We start from the raw sequence: 16,058 nt of genomic DNA, 5'->3' as shown, positions 1-16,058 counted from the left end.
TCAATTCCTGGGAAACGAAAGTCATGCCGCGTTAAAACAGAAGTGAAGATTTCACATGATATGTAAATGCTACAGCTCAGACCTTTCTCTTCGGAGCAGCATCAAGAGCCAAACTAACTAACAGACTTCTTAGAGAACTACAGAGTGGAGGAAAACAGCTGCATGATGTGGTGAGTAGCTCAATAATGAGAATGGTCATGATTTATAACCTATCACTAAATCCCAGAGCCCGACATATTGGTATAGTGGATATGAAGATGTTGATTCCCTTCTTTCTTTACTATTCTCTCTTCCACGTTTCTTTCTATTTTCATTTCTTCCTTCTTCCCTTAAAGCCAGGTTCATACTGTAGCCTATGTCTTTAAAAACTAAACAAAGAATATTAGGCTAGTCTATTGTAAGCTATTGATCAATTGTTTTCTGAAAGTTGTATTCTACACTGCCATGAACATAACGGTGGATACATTTGAGAAATAGGCTACTAAATAGCCCTATAGCTCCTTGTATTTAGTTTTTTTTTATATTTTTATTTTAGGGTAGGCTACTTCATTTACTTTTACTATAATGTGTTTCATCAGGGGTTTAGGCTCTACTTCCAGCCATCTTACTTTAGTTCTTTCCTCATTTCTCATTTCGTGTCTTTGTTACTTCTCTCCATTCATGTCTTTTCATCCACTTTTCCAATTATTCACCTTTTATTTCCTCCTTCCTTTCCTCTCTCTTCCTTGTCTCAGCCCCCTTTCCTTATTTCTTAGGCTGCTCCTGTCTGTCCTCCCTTCTTTATTTCCTCAATTCTGTCCACCGTCTGTCTGTCCGTCCGTCCGTCCGTCCGTCCGTCTGTCTCAAATGTCCACGTCTGTGGTTGAGATCTATTAATGCGTAGATATAGCCTATATAGCCTACGTAGATACTGCCACCGGCTCGTGAGATGCGTCTCTGCCGCCGCCATCTTGGGACAGACAAAACTAAGCAATATGGAATAACATTTTACAGATGAAAAAGGTGTTTTACAATATTTTAGGCTAATGTTACCAAGTGTTGAGGTTAATCCTTCTTTTAAGCTAACATAAAGTGACTGTCCTGATACTGAATTCAGCTAAAGCTAGCTTATGTCAGATAAGGTAGCCCATTTTTTATTTAAGTAATTAGTAAAATGCTGACAGTGATGTTTGTCATGTGTGAGTTATTAAAGCTGCAGCTCCGGGCTGAACTGCAGTTCCTCGACTGGCCACCTGAGCCGAGTCAATCTACCCAACTTCAATGCCAAAATAAACATGTTTACAGTCTGGTATATACTGTATATATATGTATATATATATTTTTTTTGTGGTCTAAATCAAGTCAGAGTTGGGAGATGGTTTTGGTCTGAGCAAGGGTGCCAAAAGTAGGGAAGGAGCCATTTCTATCTTCTTTCCTAACCTCCTCCTTCCTTCACATGAAATCAACAGTGATTATCCAAACACTTTAAGGCATGTTACATTGACTTACTGTTGATGTTATTTTTATTCTCCATCAGTGCTGTTCAGAGTCAAACAACACTGGAGTCCAAACTGGAGGCCCTGCAGTGCCACTTCACCTGGGATCTGGACCCCAGCAAGTCCATGCTGTTACGTCGCAGGGCCACCCTGGAGGACATCGGCACCGAGGAGGGAAACAGCTGGCTGGGTCACATTTACAACCTGCGGGGGTTCGTTCAGTACAAGCTGGGGTTCACCGAAGACGCCCAGAGTTTCTTCAACAAGGCTGCAGAGGCCTTCAGCAAGATAAGAAACGCAGATGAGGGTCCCTGGTTGGTGGTGAACTACGGGAACCTGGCGTGGCTGCACCACCACCTGGGAGACCAAGCAGAGAGTCAGGCTTACCTGTCAAAGGTCGACGCCCTGATGAATAAATACCCATCTCCATACCAGGACCAGCTCCATGCAGAGATCTACGCTGAGAAAGCCTGGACCCTGATGAAGTTCAGCAGAGAACAAAAGAAACGGGCTGCAGGTTACTTCCAGAGAGCCATCAGGATGCAGCCGGACATGGTGGAGTGGAACACCAGCTACGTCTTAGGGTTAGCGGGTTATGTCAAGCACAACGACAAAAAGGTGGAGGCTGACCTTCTGGAGAAAATGAGAATGGCCAAGGAACAGGATCCAGAGAACATGTACCTCGCTGCCCTCTACCTTAATCAATGTACTCAAAAAGGAGAGAGAATCGAAGAAGAAGCACGTGAGTTAGCCAGAAAGGTTTTGAAGAATCCTGTCAGCAGCTACAGTGGTATTAGACCATTACTAAAGGTTTACAGTTACTATGTATCTATTGATGAAGCCATTGATTTGGCAGAGGAGGCTCTGAAAACCCATCCAGATGAGCGTTATCTGAAGAGATGTGCTGCACTCTGCTACAAATGGAAGATCATTTATGTCAGGGACAGTCGCCCAAAACCAAGCGTGATAGACAGAGCAATCAGTCTCCATAAAGAGGTGATTGCTCTCTACCCTGATTCTTTCCTTATAAAGAAAATAGCTTTCGCAAATATATATGCACAGTTAAATTACGGCCAGGCCGAAGCTGAGCAGATATATCAGGAACTGCTAGAAATGGATCTGGAACCTGCAGACAAACAGATGCTCTACAACAACTACGCAAAACATTTATTCCTCCATTGTAGGGATTACCAAAGGTCAATACAATATCACATGAAGGTGGCAGCGATACCGCAGCAATCCTCCTTTCGTTGGTACAGCATCACAACTCTGAAGAAGATTAGAGACAGAGGCAGGAGCCACATGTGTAGAGAAATAGAGGAGTTTCTGGAAAACCTGCAAGAGCCATAGTGTTTCTAAAAGCACCGGTTCTTAATCCAGAAATTGATTACATAGATCAGGAAAACCTGATCCTTCTGTTGGTCTGCTGGTCCAGAAGCAGCAACACCTTATTCAGAACATGAACGATCAGCTCATTGTTTTTGGTTTGTCACGGTTATTGCAAAGAAAAAGATCGTAGCCTATATTTTGAGCGGTATCCTTTAAAGACCCTTTTTTTTTTTACACGTTATGGAAGACAAAGGCTGTTTTTACCCTGAAAACTGTCAGCAGTAGTACGCTAGATATATGAAACAAGCTCAATCATTCATTAACACTGGTCCTTTAAATAACATCCACTGTGGACACGTTCAAATATCATTACATGATTAATTCAAATAGATTTTGATTAAATGTTAACTTTCTTAACTACGGTGTTATATTCCTGTTGTGTTGAATTGTTCTTCATTTGAACTGTATTTTTATCTTTTCTGTAAGTTTATATAAGAACATTATACTCTCTGTATGAAATTTGCTTCCCTGTATGAAACAAATGTTTTATAATGAAGGCTGTTAATTTGATGTATAACCTGAATATGATCACCATTTGTAGCCTACACGATACTATTAAATATACTTTATGTGAACTAGGAAATCCTCTCTAAGTTTGTTTTTTTTTTGGTGGTAACTATACAAGAAATTTCTGTTTTCTACACAATCTTACAGAACTTCACACAGGACGATGATGGACGTTAACCAAACTATAACTTTTGAAAGCTGCTGCCAAATTGTTTGTTTTTTTAACTTTCAACTTTTCAGTCAAAGTCAAAGTATCTTTATTAGTCTCCCCAAGGAGAAATTTGTTTTGGACACTGGGAGAAGAGTTACAACAGAGACACACAACAAGCACAGGAGAAGAGCAGTGATGGTTTATGTTGCATCATCACTTGAGGCAAGAAGACCCAGTTTTGAAACAAGTTTCAACCTGTAGATGGCAGTATCAACACGTAGTTTCAACCCACGTTGAGTTAGTGAATGAGCCACCACATCATCCAACCAAGTCACATCATACATCATCATTAACCACTTTACAGAATCTGTGATCTTAAATGTTTTTGTGAGCAGAGAGACTGAGAAGCTCAGTCATCCGGGAGCTCGGAGTAGAGCCGCTGCTCCTTCGCGTCGAAAGGAGCCAGTTGAGGTGGTTCAGGCATCTGGTAAGGATGCCCCCTGAGGTGTTCCAGGCACGTCCAGCTGGGAGGAGGCCTCGGGGAAGACCCAGGACTAGGTGGAGGGATTATATCTCCAACCTGGCCTGGGAACGCCTCGGGATCCCCCAGTCGGAGCTGGTTAATGTGGCTCGGGAAAGGGAAGTTTGGGGTCCCCTGCTGGAGCTGCTACCCCCGCGACCCAACACCGGATAAGCGGACGAAGATGGATGGATGGATGGATGGATGGAAAGAGCAAATTACCATTTTCTATACTTGTGCAAAAAAGCCATCCTTCCTACATTCTTCTGTTCATCCATACATGCCTTACAAACACTCATTCCTACTTCCATAAGCATCCATGCATTCAGTCATGAATAAACATTAATTTATCCATTCATAAATATCCATGCATTCATTCCTCCATTCATATCGATACATACATTCAGTCACAGATATACATTAATGAATTCATAGCCATACGTTCATCGCTGCTCATTAATGAGCTTGACTGAGAGAGATACAAATGAGTGCTTATACCTGTTATATAAGTCAACATGGATCAAACAAATACAGCTGTATATTAATATATCCGAGGTGACAGGTTAAAGATGATTAAATAGAGATTTTGTGTCATATAGAAGTGTTTTTCAGTCAAACTGAACCCTGTCAGTGTGAAGTGGTAACAAACAGTAATCTGATTACACCGGTAGGTGGCAGCAGAACGTCATAATGCAGGCGTCTCCTAGGTAACCGCTGTCCCAGCTCACCTGCAGACAGAAGCTGCTCCACATGTAGGCCTACTAAACACATGTTTAAAGTAGGCTGATGAACATGACGTCTTAATATTTCCATTTGATGTGTTCTGTCTTATATATATATATATTTATATTTATATATATATATATATATATATATATATATATATATAAATATATATATATATATATATATATATATATATATATATATATATATATATATATATATATATATATATATATATATATAAAAAAATAAAATAAAGAAAAAATATGAAAGGCTTTGCAGATTGTTTTCATTGCTTTAGTAGGCTATCAGTCCATCACGTAGCCTTTAGGCCTTTAGTGTCTGATTTATATCTGAAAGTGTTGGAGGCTGCTGTATGTGTGGATTCTATTTAGTCCATTTTCATTTGTAAATGTTCAAAGTGTCCACAATAACTAAATATAACATATAACTGCATATATATATATATATATATATATGGTTTCAAGGAGAAGAAACAACTTTTTCTAACTTGAAATCTACATACGAGTAAATAATCACACAGTGGGAGGAGTCATGTTTTAGTTTATTTTTCCCGGATGTGACTTCCGTTCCTGGAAAACGAAAGTCAAGCTGACAGAACTCAAGACTTGATATGCAAATGCCACACCTCAGACTTTTCTCTTCGAAGCAGCATCAGGCGCAAATCTAACTCATATTTAGGTCGAGGAGGAAACAGCTGAATGATGAGGTGAGTGGCTGAATAATGAGAATCGTTATAATTTAAGTTATAAGTTATTAACCCAGAGCTCGACATATTATGGATATGACGATACTTTGAGTCCCTCCTTTCTTTCTTTATTCTTACTTTTTCTCTCTTCTGTTTCTTGTTCTGTTCATTTCTTCCATTTTCCCGTTAAGCCAGACTCATAGGCCTATGTATTTAGCCTACTTTAAAAAACAAATAGGCTAATGATCGATTTATTTTCCTACACTGCCATGAATATAACGGTGGCTTATGCTGTCTGTCTGTCTGTCTGTCTGTCTGTCTGTCTGTCTGTCACTCACTAACGTCCTGTGTTTAGTTGAGATCTGAATGCATATAGAGACCGTCTTCGGCTTGTGTGATGCGTCTGCGTCTCTGCTGCCGCCATCTTTGGACGGACATCTGACCCGCTCTGACCATTACGACTTACAGAAAAAGTCTTTTGTGCGACGTTAGTGCTGCTTTTGTATTTTCATCCGCAAGGAAGGGGACAACTTTGCAACATGGAATAACATTTCACAGATGAAAAAGGGGTTTTACTATATTTTACTGCAGTGGTGAAGTCTACGTGATATGCAGGTATACACAGTATACCCACTAAGAAAGCTCCTGGATTTCCATATACCCACTTAAAAATGCCCAATGACACGTAACGACATACTTTCCATTATATAATATTTTTGTATCTTTGCATAGGCTAAATAAAGGTATTTCCACAGTAAATTGGTTCATAAAAGTGTATCAGAATACAGGAAATTAAGTCTTTGACGCTCACAATTTCCCTGGTAGAGGGCACCCAGACCCCCCAATATTATATACCCCCCCCCCCATGTCCCATTCTGGCCCATACATATACAGTACAGTATACCCACTGCAATACATAAGACTACACCACTGTTTTACTGTTACGAACGAAGAGGTAGGCCTAACTTAACCTAAGGTTAATCCTTCTTTTAAGCTAACATCAAGTTAAGTGACTGTCCTGATACTGAATTAAGCTAATGCTAGCTTGTGTCATATAAAATAGCCCATTTTTTTAATTTAAAGTAATTAGTAAGATGCTGAAAATGATGCTATCATGTGTGTTATTGAAGCGGCAGCTCTGGGCTGAACTGCAGTCCCTCGAGTCAATCTCCACAGAACACATGTTAAAAAATCACAGCTGATGTTTACAGACTGGTACAAAAACGGTTTTGGTGTCTATAGCTAATGCCACCTTTCATAACTGTACGAGTGTGAATGTTTATATAAGTCACCATTTTAAATCATAGTGACGGTTAAAGTCGCATAGGGGAGAGCCGGGACAGTTGAAACACTTTTCAATTAAAAGTAATTTACAAAGCGATCGTATCACACTGAAAGATAATATTTTGTCACTAGCAACCTACACCTGTCATCTGTCAAATACAGTTGCATTTTCAGCTTTGAACAAAACAGTTCAGAAATTATTACAGCAAAAGTGGGACGTGCGTAATGTTTCATTCATCCCTCCTGGTCGGGACGAATGAAACATACAGTTTAAGCCATATAAACTTCCCACAACTTCAATATTTTATTACACATCATGATTTGTACTCCCAAAAGGTGTTATTTTAGATAGATTATTGCTGGGCTATACGTCATCGTGAATATCTGTTAACAAGTCATTGCCATCATCTTAAGCGTGTATGAAGCGGTTATTGAAATATCATGCACTGTGGATGATTCTGCCATTTTTATAGCTAGAACAGTAAGTTTTCCCATTTATATCATGTTTCTATTGTGGAAAATGTCGTTTCACTAGGTTTTTATGTGGGTTAGGTTACTGCACATCCAAATAATTGCCCTTAACGACCCCCAGTCCGTCAGTCTACATAGGATAACATGGGAAAACCCAACCCCCTACCTGGTGGGCCCAAATATATTTTCATCTTTCTACAACTGCTTTTCCATGTCTCACCTCCATAAATTATTGTATAAACACAGATATTTGTGCATTTACTTTAAATACATGGAATTACAGCCTGGTCGGGACGATTGAAACAGCTGTTTCAACCGTCCCGACATAGATAGATGCCATTATAGCCTGTTTTGCTTTCCATGTAAATAAGCATGCAATATGAAAGTCTGGGATTGTGGAGAACACTAAATGGTCTACTGAATAAGCATGTAGTTGAACCTTTAAATAAAAAACACTCATTAATAATCGAAAAAATGTAATCGCTAATGAAGTTTACTTTAGACCATCAAAACTCGTTTATTGCCTGTAACTCCGTGATGAAAGGAAATAACAGGGAGGTATTTGGCTGATAGAAGGAGGTTAACATACTCTATGTTTGACCTAAGGAAGTCTCCCTATCATCATTGCACTCGGAGAAAACTGGAATGTTTCATTCGTCCCGCGTTTTCAATCATCCCGTCCCCCTACCGTTAATGTCTACACAAGATAAAGTATTTTTGGTTCGAAAACTCACACTTTTACACACAAGTATCCTGTATCATAAATAGGCCTACATGTAGGCAATAGGCATTTGTAGCAAAGCAAACCGCTTGACAATCGGTTGGAACTTCAGTGAGAAATTCTGATTTTAATTGTGGATAGAACTCCTGCCTCGATAGACATACATTACAACATGCATTAGAAGACGCGGCTTGTCAATCCCATGGTGGTCACGTTGATGTATCGCTCCAATGAACAGCAGCATCCAATGCGGTATCTAAACATATAGAGTATATATAATTTAAATGAAGGCACAGTTCAGGGTGTGGTCTGAGCAAGGGTGCCAGAAGTAGGGAAGGAGCCATTTCTATCTTCCTTCCTTCCTTCCCTCCTCCTTTCTCCACATGAAATCAACAGGGATTATCCAAACACTTTAAGGCATGTTACATTGACTTACTGTTGATGTTATTTTTATTCTCCATCAGTGCTGCTCAGAGTCAAACATCACTGGAGTCCAAACTGGAGGCCCTGCAGTGCCACTTCACCTGGGATCTGGACCCCAGCAAGTCCATACTTTTACGTCGAAAGGAAAAGTTCGAAGACATCGGCACCGAGGAGGGAAACAGCTGGCTGGGTCACATTTACAACCTGCGGGGGTTTGTTCAGTACAAGCTGGGGTTCACTGAAGACGCCCAGAGTTTCTTCAACAAGGCTGCAGAGGCCTTCAGGAAGATAAGAAACGCAGATGAGGGTCCCTGGTTGGTGGTGAACTACGGGAACCTGGCGTGGCTGCACCACCACCTGGGAGACCAAGCAGAGAGTCAGGCTTACCTGTCAAAGGTCGACGCCCTGATGAATAAATACTCATCTCCATCCCAGGACCAGCTCCATCCAGAGATCTACGCTGAGAAAGCCTGGACCCTGATGAAGTTCAGCAAAGAACATAAGAAAGAGGCTGCAGATTACTTCCAGAGAGCCATCAGGATGCAGCCAGACATGGTGGAGTGGAACAGCAGCTACGTCTTAGGGTTAGTGGGCTCTTTCAGGCAAAACAAAAAGCTGAAGGCTGACGTCTTGGAGAAAATGAGAATGGCCAAGGAACAGGATCCAGAGAACTTGTACCTCGCTGTTCACTACCTTCATCAATGTGCTCAGAAAGGAGAAAGTATTGAAGAAGAAGCACGTGAGTTAGCCAGAAAGGTTTTGAAGAATCCTGTCAGCAGCTACAGTGGTATTAAACCATTACTAAAGGTTTACAGTTACTATGTTTCTATTGATGAAGCCATTGATTTGATAGAGGAGGCTCTGAAAACCCATCCAGATGAGCGTTATCTGAAGAGATGTGCTGCACTCTGCTACAAATGGAAAATCCTTTATTTCAGTGACAGTCGCCCAAAACCAAGCGTGATAGACAGAGCAATCAGTCTCCATGAAGAGGTGATTGCTCTCTACCCTCATTCTTTCCTTATGAAGAAAATAGAACTTGCAAATATATATGCAAAGTTAAATTACGGCCAGGCCGAAGCTGAGCAGATATATCAGGAACTGCTAGAAAGTGATCTGGAACCTGCAGACAAACAGATGCTCTACAACAGCTATGCAATACATTTACACCTCCATTGTAGGGATTACCAAAGGTCAATACAATATCACATGAAGGTGGCAGCGATACCGCATCAATTCTCCCATCGATGGAACAGCATCACTACTCTGAAGAAGATTAGAGACAGAGGCAGGAGCCACATGTGTAGAGAAATAGAGGAGTTTCTGGAAAACCTGCAAGAGCCATAGTGTTTCTAAAAGCACTGGTTCTAAATCCAGAAATTGATTACACATCAGGAAAACCTGATCCTTCTGTTGGTCTGCTGGTCCAGAAGCAGCAACATCTTATTCAGAACATGTACGAGTGAAGTCCCTCATGATTCTGTTCTACAGATCTTATATTGAATCTGTCCTGACCTTCTCCCTTCTCCGTTGGTTCGGAAATCTTAACATCAAGTCCAAAACTGCACTGAACAGAGTTGTGAAGATGAGCAACAAGATATTGGGTGTCCAACAGTGCACATTATCAGACCTGTTACATGGACAGATAGTCAGCAAAGCTAATGCTATTCACTCTGACAGTTCCCACCCCTTATTCCCTGAATTTAAGTCCTTGTTGTCTGGCTTCCGTCTAAGATGTCTATCTGTAAGGAGTAACAGGTACAAGTACTCCTTTATACCTGCAGCCATTTCCTTCTTGAATAGGGGTCAGGGGAGGAGTCCTCTTTCTTTTCTTTCTTTAGTCCTTGGTTGGTTATATATTCTAGTAGGGCTGGGCGATAAATCGATTTTATCGATTAACTCGAATGTGTAGTTAACGTCGATGTGTTTAAATGAAAATCGATTTTCTCCTTAACATCAACCGACGCTCCCCTCTGGGCTCCCATAGCTCCGAACGGGCTCAGCCCTCGCCCCGTGCGTTTGCCATAGAGATACACAAACAACATGGCAGCGACAGGGACTAACATTAGTTCTTTTCTTAACTAGTAGTTTCATTACTTACTTATCCGTAATCTCTGCCGAAATGACCGGCAGCTCGCGGTGCTCTGTCCCCGGCTGAGAGTCGCCTATTCTCAGATAACTGAACCACCAGCTACCGCTGACCTAAAGGACCACCATGCGGGGCACCAGAGGCGGTGTAGAGGAACTCTTTTGCGGCTCAACACATCTACTAAATGCCGCTGATAGGACCGAGCTGTGATGGAGGTCTGTAGCGGCTTAAACAACTAGCAATCGCCGCTCTGTAGCGCTGAGCTCCTCTTCGACGTTTGTTTCTACCGCTAGTTACTACTAGGAGCTAGCTACAGGTATGCTACATTCAAGAGACCATGGGATGTACGTTACTCGGTTACAAGGTTGCGCAATAACGTTAAAATGATTTGAATTTTTAGCGAGGAACGAGAAGTGAATTACCTGTATGTGTGAAAACAGCTTTATCTCACACATCCGTTTGTTTGTTGAATATATAGCACCCCCCATCCAAAAAAAGGGAAAACACTCAAACCAATTTATATTTTCACAAAATTGGCTGAATAATCATAATGGTATACATGCCCCATGTGTGTGTGTGTGTGTGAGTCAAAACAAAATTAAGTTAAAACTTGTTATGAACAATTTCTTTGTCATCTGCAGATTGATTTTAAGTAGGGAGAGAAAAAATCGATTTAAATCTTAAATCGGATTTTTTTGGAAAAAATCGGGGATTTTATTTTTAGGTCATATCGCCCAGCCCTATATTCTAGTCTGTTGACTATGTGTTGAGGATGTCAGAAACGTTGATATAAGGGGTTGGTGATGTAATGTAATGTAATGGATGTTGTTGACGATGGTCATTGTTGATTATATTGTGTCAACTATGGAGGCTGATATGCACTTCTTCCTACCCTGTGTAGGTTACTTTGACGCTGCTATCCATGCACCGTGTACTGGTATTTATTTGTCCTCGTACTGTTACGGTGGTGTTCCAGTTGGACTGTGTGTAGAACTTGTATGTATTTATGTGTCTTGTATGTGTTTATACTTGCTGCACACCTGAAGTTGAAGTTGTTGTCATCCTCCTTAACCATGGTGTTTATTATATTCCTGTAGCGTTGAATTGTCTTTCCTTTGCACTGTAATTTAAGCTTATATAACAACATTATACTTATACACGTGTATGAAGTTTGCTTTGCTGTAAGACAAACAAATGGTTGGTTATGTAATAGTTCATTTGATGGATAACCTGAATATGATCGCTATTTGTGCACACACAATACTATTAAATATACATTATGTGAACTAACAAATCCTTGTTTTGTGTGTTTGTTGTGTTTTGGTGGTAACTATACAAGACATTCATGTATTCTACACAATCAGGACAATGATGGACGTTATCAAATTGCAACTTTTTAAAAACTGCTGCCAAACATATGTTTATAGCCTTCAACTGTACAACAATATCTACAAGTTGATATCTGAAAAGGTGAAACAACAACAACAAAACTAGTTCTAGCTTTAAATCAACTGAAGACCAAATAATCACAGAATGTGATGAGTCATGTTTTAGTTGTATTTCTGGGTGTGACTTCATTCCTGGGAAACAAACGCCAAGCACAAGACTCTACACATGCCACACATCAGACTTTGTCTTCAAAGTAACGTCAAGAACAAAACTAACTCATATTTAGAGAACTACTGAGTGGAGGAAACAGCTGAATGATGAGGTGAGTATTCCATGTCAAAAGTTGTCTTTTACATCCAACTTTCCTCATTTCTCCATCTGTCCACCCCTCTTTCTTTTCCTAAATCTTTTTTTTTATGTGTTCCTGGAGGTGAATTTGCGTATCCTAGGATGGCAAAGGCATGTCCCGTCCTACTCTGCCTCTGATTGGCTAATATTCGTTGCATGGCGTGAGATTGGTTAGAGTTAGCGTAAGAATATCAGGGTAAGCCAATCAGAGGCAGAGTAGGGCGGGACATGCCTTTGCCATCCTAGGATTTGCGTCCTGGGGCACGTTCAATCGGTTTCCAGGTTGAATGAAATGTTTCCTCGGTGTGAAACAAACTTTGATCATTTTTTCTCCAGATTGGTTTAGCAGCGACGTGCATGTAAACTCGTGGTAGGCTATTAAAAAGGGAGTGTGATCTTCTTTTCAGTTTAAATTAACCTTTTGCTACGTTTTGTCTGGGCTAAACGTGCCCCTTGAGACACTTACTGTAGGAGGAACTATTATAGAGGTGGTTTGAGTACTTTGCCTTTGTCTGTCTATCTGTCTGTGACCAGGTTTGGTCACTAACAGATAGAATCACAACCATGCAAGTTGCAGTGACCAAAGTCCACAGGTGTGGTCCGAGTAAGGGCGCCAGAAGTAGAGAAGGGACCATTTCTATCTTCCTTCCTTCCCCCCTTCTTCCTCCACATGAAATGAACAGTGATCATCCAAACACTTAAAGGTCATATGACATGCTGCTTTTTGGATGCTTTTATATAGACCTTAGTGGTCCACTAATACTGTATCTGAAGCCTCTTTTATATAGACCTTAGTGGTCCCCTAATACTGTATCTGAAGTCTCTTTTATATAGACCTTAGTGGTCCCCTAATACTGTATCTGAAGTCGCTTTCCTGAAATTCAGCCTTGGTGCAGAATTACAGCCACTAGAGCCAGTCCCACAATGAGCTTTCCTTAGGATGTGCCATTTATGTGTCTGTAGTTTAAATGCTATTGAGGAGGAGAGGAGGGGGGGGGGGGCAAGGTCGAGGGTGGGGGTGTGGCCTTGACACACTGCCATGCTTCGCTTGTTTGCAAGCCATGATGTCTCTCTCTCTCTCATGGGTGGACCAAATTCTCTGGGCAGGCAAAGCAGAGAAAGGGGAGGTAACCTTTCCCCTTATGACGTCATAAAGGGAAGATTCCAGATCGGCCCATCTGAGCTTTCATTTTCTCAAAGGCAGAGCAGGATACCCAGGGCTCGGTTTACATCTATCACCATTTCTAGCCACTAGGGGGCCATAGGGAGGCTGGGGGAACTCACATTAATGTTAAAAAACCTCATCAAGTGAAATTGTCATGCCATGTGACCTGTAAAGCTTAGACTAGAGCACATTAAATTAACTTACGGTTAAAGTGTTGTTATAGTGTTTTTTTTTTTATTCTCCATCAGTGCTGCTCAGAGTCAAGCCACACAGGAATCCAAACTGGAGGCCCTGCAGTGCCACTTCACCTGGGATCTGGAGACCAGCGAGTCCATACTTTTACGTCGCAAGGACAAGCTGGAGGACATCCGCACCGAGGAGGGAAACAGCTGGCTGGGTCACATTTACAACCTGCGGGGGTTCATTCAGTACAAGCTGGGGTTCACCGAAGACGCCCAGAGTTTCTTCAACAAGGCTGCAGAGGCCTTCAGGAAGATAAGAAACGCAGATGAGGGTCCCTGGTTGGTGGTGAACTACGGGAACCTGGCGTGGCTGCACCACCACCTGGGAGACCAAGCAGAGAGTCAGGCTTACCTGTCAAAGGTCGACGCCCTGATGAATAAATACCCATCTCCATCCCAGGATGAGCTCCATCCAGAGATCTACGCTGAGAAAGCCTGGACCCTGTTGACTTTCAGCACTGACAAAACGCTGGCTGCTGATTACTTCCAGAGAGCCATCAGGATGCAGCCGGACATGGTGGAGTGGAACAGCAGCCTTGCCCGAGCACTAGTGTATGCTACTGATTACAGCGGCATCTTGGAGATTTTGAGAATCGCCAAAGAACAGGATCCAGAGAACTTGTACCTCGCTGCTCACTACTTAACACTACGTGCTGACCGTGGAGAAGAAATCAAAGATGAAGCACGTGACTTAGCCAGAAAGGTTTTGAGAAATCCTGTCGGCCTCTACAGTGGTGTTAGACCATTACTACGGGTTTACAGTATCTATGTATCTATGGATGAAGCCATTGATTTGGCAGAAAAGGCTCTGGGAAAACATCCATATGAGCGTTACCTGAAGAAATGCGTTGCACTCCTCTACCAATGGAAAATCCTCAGGGAGAGTCGGCCAGATCAAGGCTTGATAGACAGAGGGATCAATGTCATAGAGGAGGTGATTTCTCTTTACCCTCACTCTTCATTTGACAGGAAATTAGCTCTTGCAGATATATACGCAATGTCAAATTACAGCCAGGATAAAGCTGAGCAGATATACCTTGAAATGCTAGAAAGTGATCTGGAACCAGCAGACAAACAGATGGTTTATAACTGCTATGCAAAATATTTAAACTGTAATCGTCAGGAATACCAAAGGTCAATACAATATAACATGAAAGTAGCAGCGATACCGCTTGAATCCTCTTATCGCTGGAACAGCATCACAACTCTGAAGAAGATGAAAGACAAAGGCCACATGAGTAGAGAAATAGAAGAGTTTCTGGAAAACCTGCAAGAGCCATAATGTTTTTAACAGCACTGGTTCTAAATCCAGAAAAAAAATGTTAATGCATTACGTGAAATAAATCTGCACATATTTGTTAATGTGATTACTTCCAGGAAAGATTTGTGGCAATTGTGCAAAAGATTCTCAAAATAAAACATGGAAGTGAGAAACTTATACCTGAGTCAGTCAATTACATGATTAATCTAAATATTTCATATGTCGTCTTTCTATTATATTCCTATTGTGTTGAATGATTTTTCCTTTGCATTGTATTTGAAGTTATAATAAGAACATACTACTGTCTTAAAAAAATCGGCTTTGCTGTAAGAAAAATCAAACTGAATGTAATGTAATAGTTACTTTGATTGTATAACCTGAATAATGTTGGTAGATGCAACTGATTGTCAATCTGTGTCTCAGTTGTACACAATACAATAAATATGTACACTAAGAAATCTTTAAGGGTTTTGTTTTTGGTAGTTCCTGTAGGCCTACAAGAAATGAATGGACGAAAATGGCCTTTAATCAAACTAAAACTTTTAAAAGCTGCTGCCAACATTAAAATTGGAAACTTTGAGAGAAGCAAAATATTTGTTTAGGCCCTGATATATTTTATGTTCCCCCAAAAAGCTCAAGTAGAGATTTCAGAAGGATCCATCCATCCATCCATCCATCCATCCATCCATCCATCCATCCATCCATCTATCCTCTGACCAACACAGGATGGCGCTAACACACAAGCTACAAGAAGTCAGTTACACTCTCCAACCCTCTACATGTCTCCTCTGAACTTGTTAGGGTTAGTTAGTGTTCAACTCTCTACTTCAGGCTGCGGCCGACAGAAAACATGGCGGGTCATTTGTTCATGATAGTCTTCATATTGATTTGTGGACACAGACATGGCTGAGAAAGCTAGCTTGTCTTGTTGCTAACCCAAGTATTGTCTTCCCGTCGACCATGCACTTGCTGTCCGCCCGTCTGGTTTGTCTGTTTATAAAGCACAAAAAAGTATCACCAAATTCTGACTTACATCTTTTTAGCCAAGTTCATTCCAACTCATTTGAACTAGTTTTACACTTACTTTTTGCATTTATGGTCAATAAAATGTGAAAATGATACGTAATTTCTGAGTAAAATGAGGAGAAAGTAGGCCTATTAGTTGTTTCGGATTATAACAGACTGGCA

General features: G+C 41.1%; 3 protein-coding genes and 1 long non-coding RNA gene across 4 annotated transcripts; 3 read left to right on the top strand and 1 right to left on the bottom strand.

Annotated features, from left to right (window-relative positions):
- Nucleotides 1–67: 67 nt before the first annotated feature.
- On the top strand, nt 68–3,442 carry LOC116054895 (interferon-induced protein with tetratricopeptide repeats 1-like). The gene is made up of 2 exons (XM_031306634.2): nt 68–170; nt 1,517–3,442. Exons 1-2 carry the CDS (start codon nt 163–165, stop codon nt 2,823–2,825), a joined length of 1,317 nt encoding a protein of 438 aa, XP_031162494.1. The 5' UTR covers nt 68–162; the 3' UTR covers nt 2,826–3,442.
- On the bottom strand, nt 2,732–9,451 carry LOC116054898. Its single transcript, XR_004106178.1, has 3 exons — nt 9,319–9,451; nt 8,473–8,477; nt 2,732–2,830 (listed from the first exon to the last, which is right to left on the bottom strand). It is a non-coding gene; the product is annotated as an uncharacterized LOC116054898 (long non-coding RNA).
- Nucleotides 5,364–9,756, top strand: LOC116054896 (interferon-induced protein with tetratricopeptide repeats 1-like). The gene is made up of 2 exons (XM_031306636.2): nt 5,364–5,498; nt 8,418–9,756. Exons 1-2 carry the CDS (start codon nt 5,491–5,493, stop codon nt 9,721–9,723), a joined length of 1,314 nt encoding a protein of 437 aa, XP_031162496.2. The 5' UTR covers nt 5,364–5,490; the 3' UTR covers nt 9,724–9,756.
- Nucleotides 9,757–11,949: 2,193 nt separating this feature from the next.
- On the top strand, nt 11,950–14,969 carry LOC116059135 (interferon-induced protein with tetratricopeptide repeats 2-like). Its single transcript, XM_036006937.1, has 2 exons — nt 11,950–12,176; nt 13,616–14,969. The coding sequence occupies exons 1-2, from the start codon at nt 12,169–12,171 to the stop codon at nt 14,889–14,891; spliced, it is 1,284 nt and encodes a 427-aa protein (XP_035862830.1). The 5' UTR covers nt 11,950–12,168; the 3' UTR covers nt 14,892–14,969.
- The last annotated feature ends 1,089 nt before the right edge of the window (nt 14,970–16,058 follow it).

This window comes from Sander lucioperca, chromosome 11 (assembly GCF_008315115.2).
Source record: "Sander lucioperca isolate FBNREF2018 chromosome 11, SLUC_FBN_1.2, whole genome shotgun sequence".
In the NCBI taxonomy this organism is placed as follows: Eukaryota; Metazoa; Chordata; class Actinopteri; order Perciformes; family Percidae; genus Sander; species Sander lucioperca.
The sequence above is the reverse complement of the archived record's forward strand: the minus strand, read 5'-3'. Positions and strand labels throughout refer to the sequence as shown.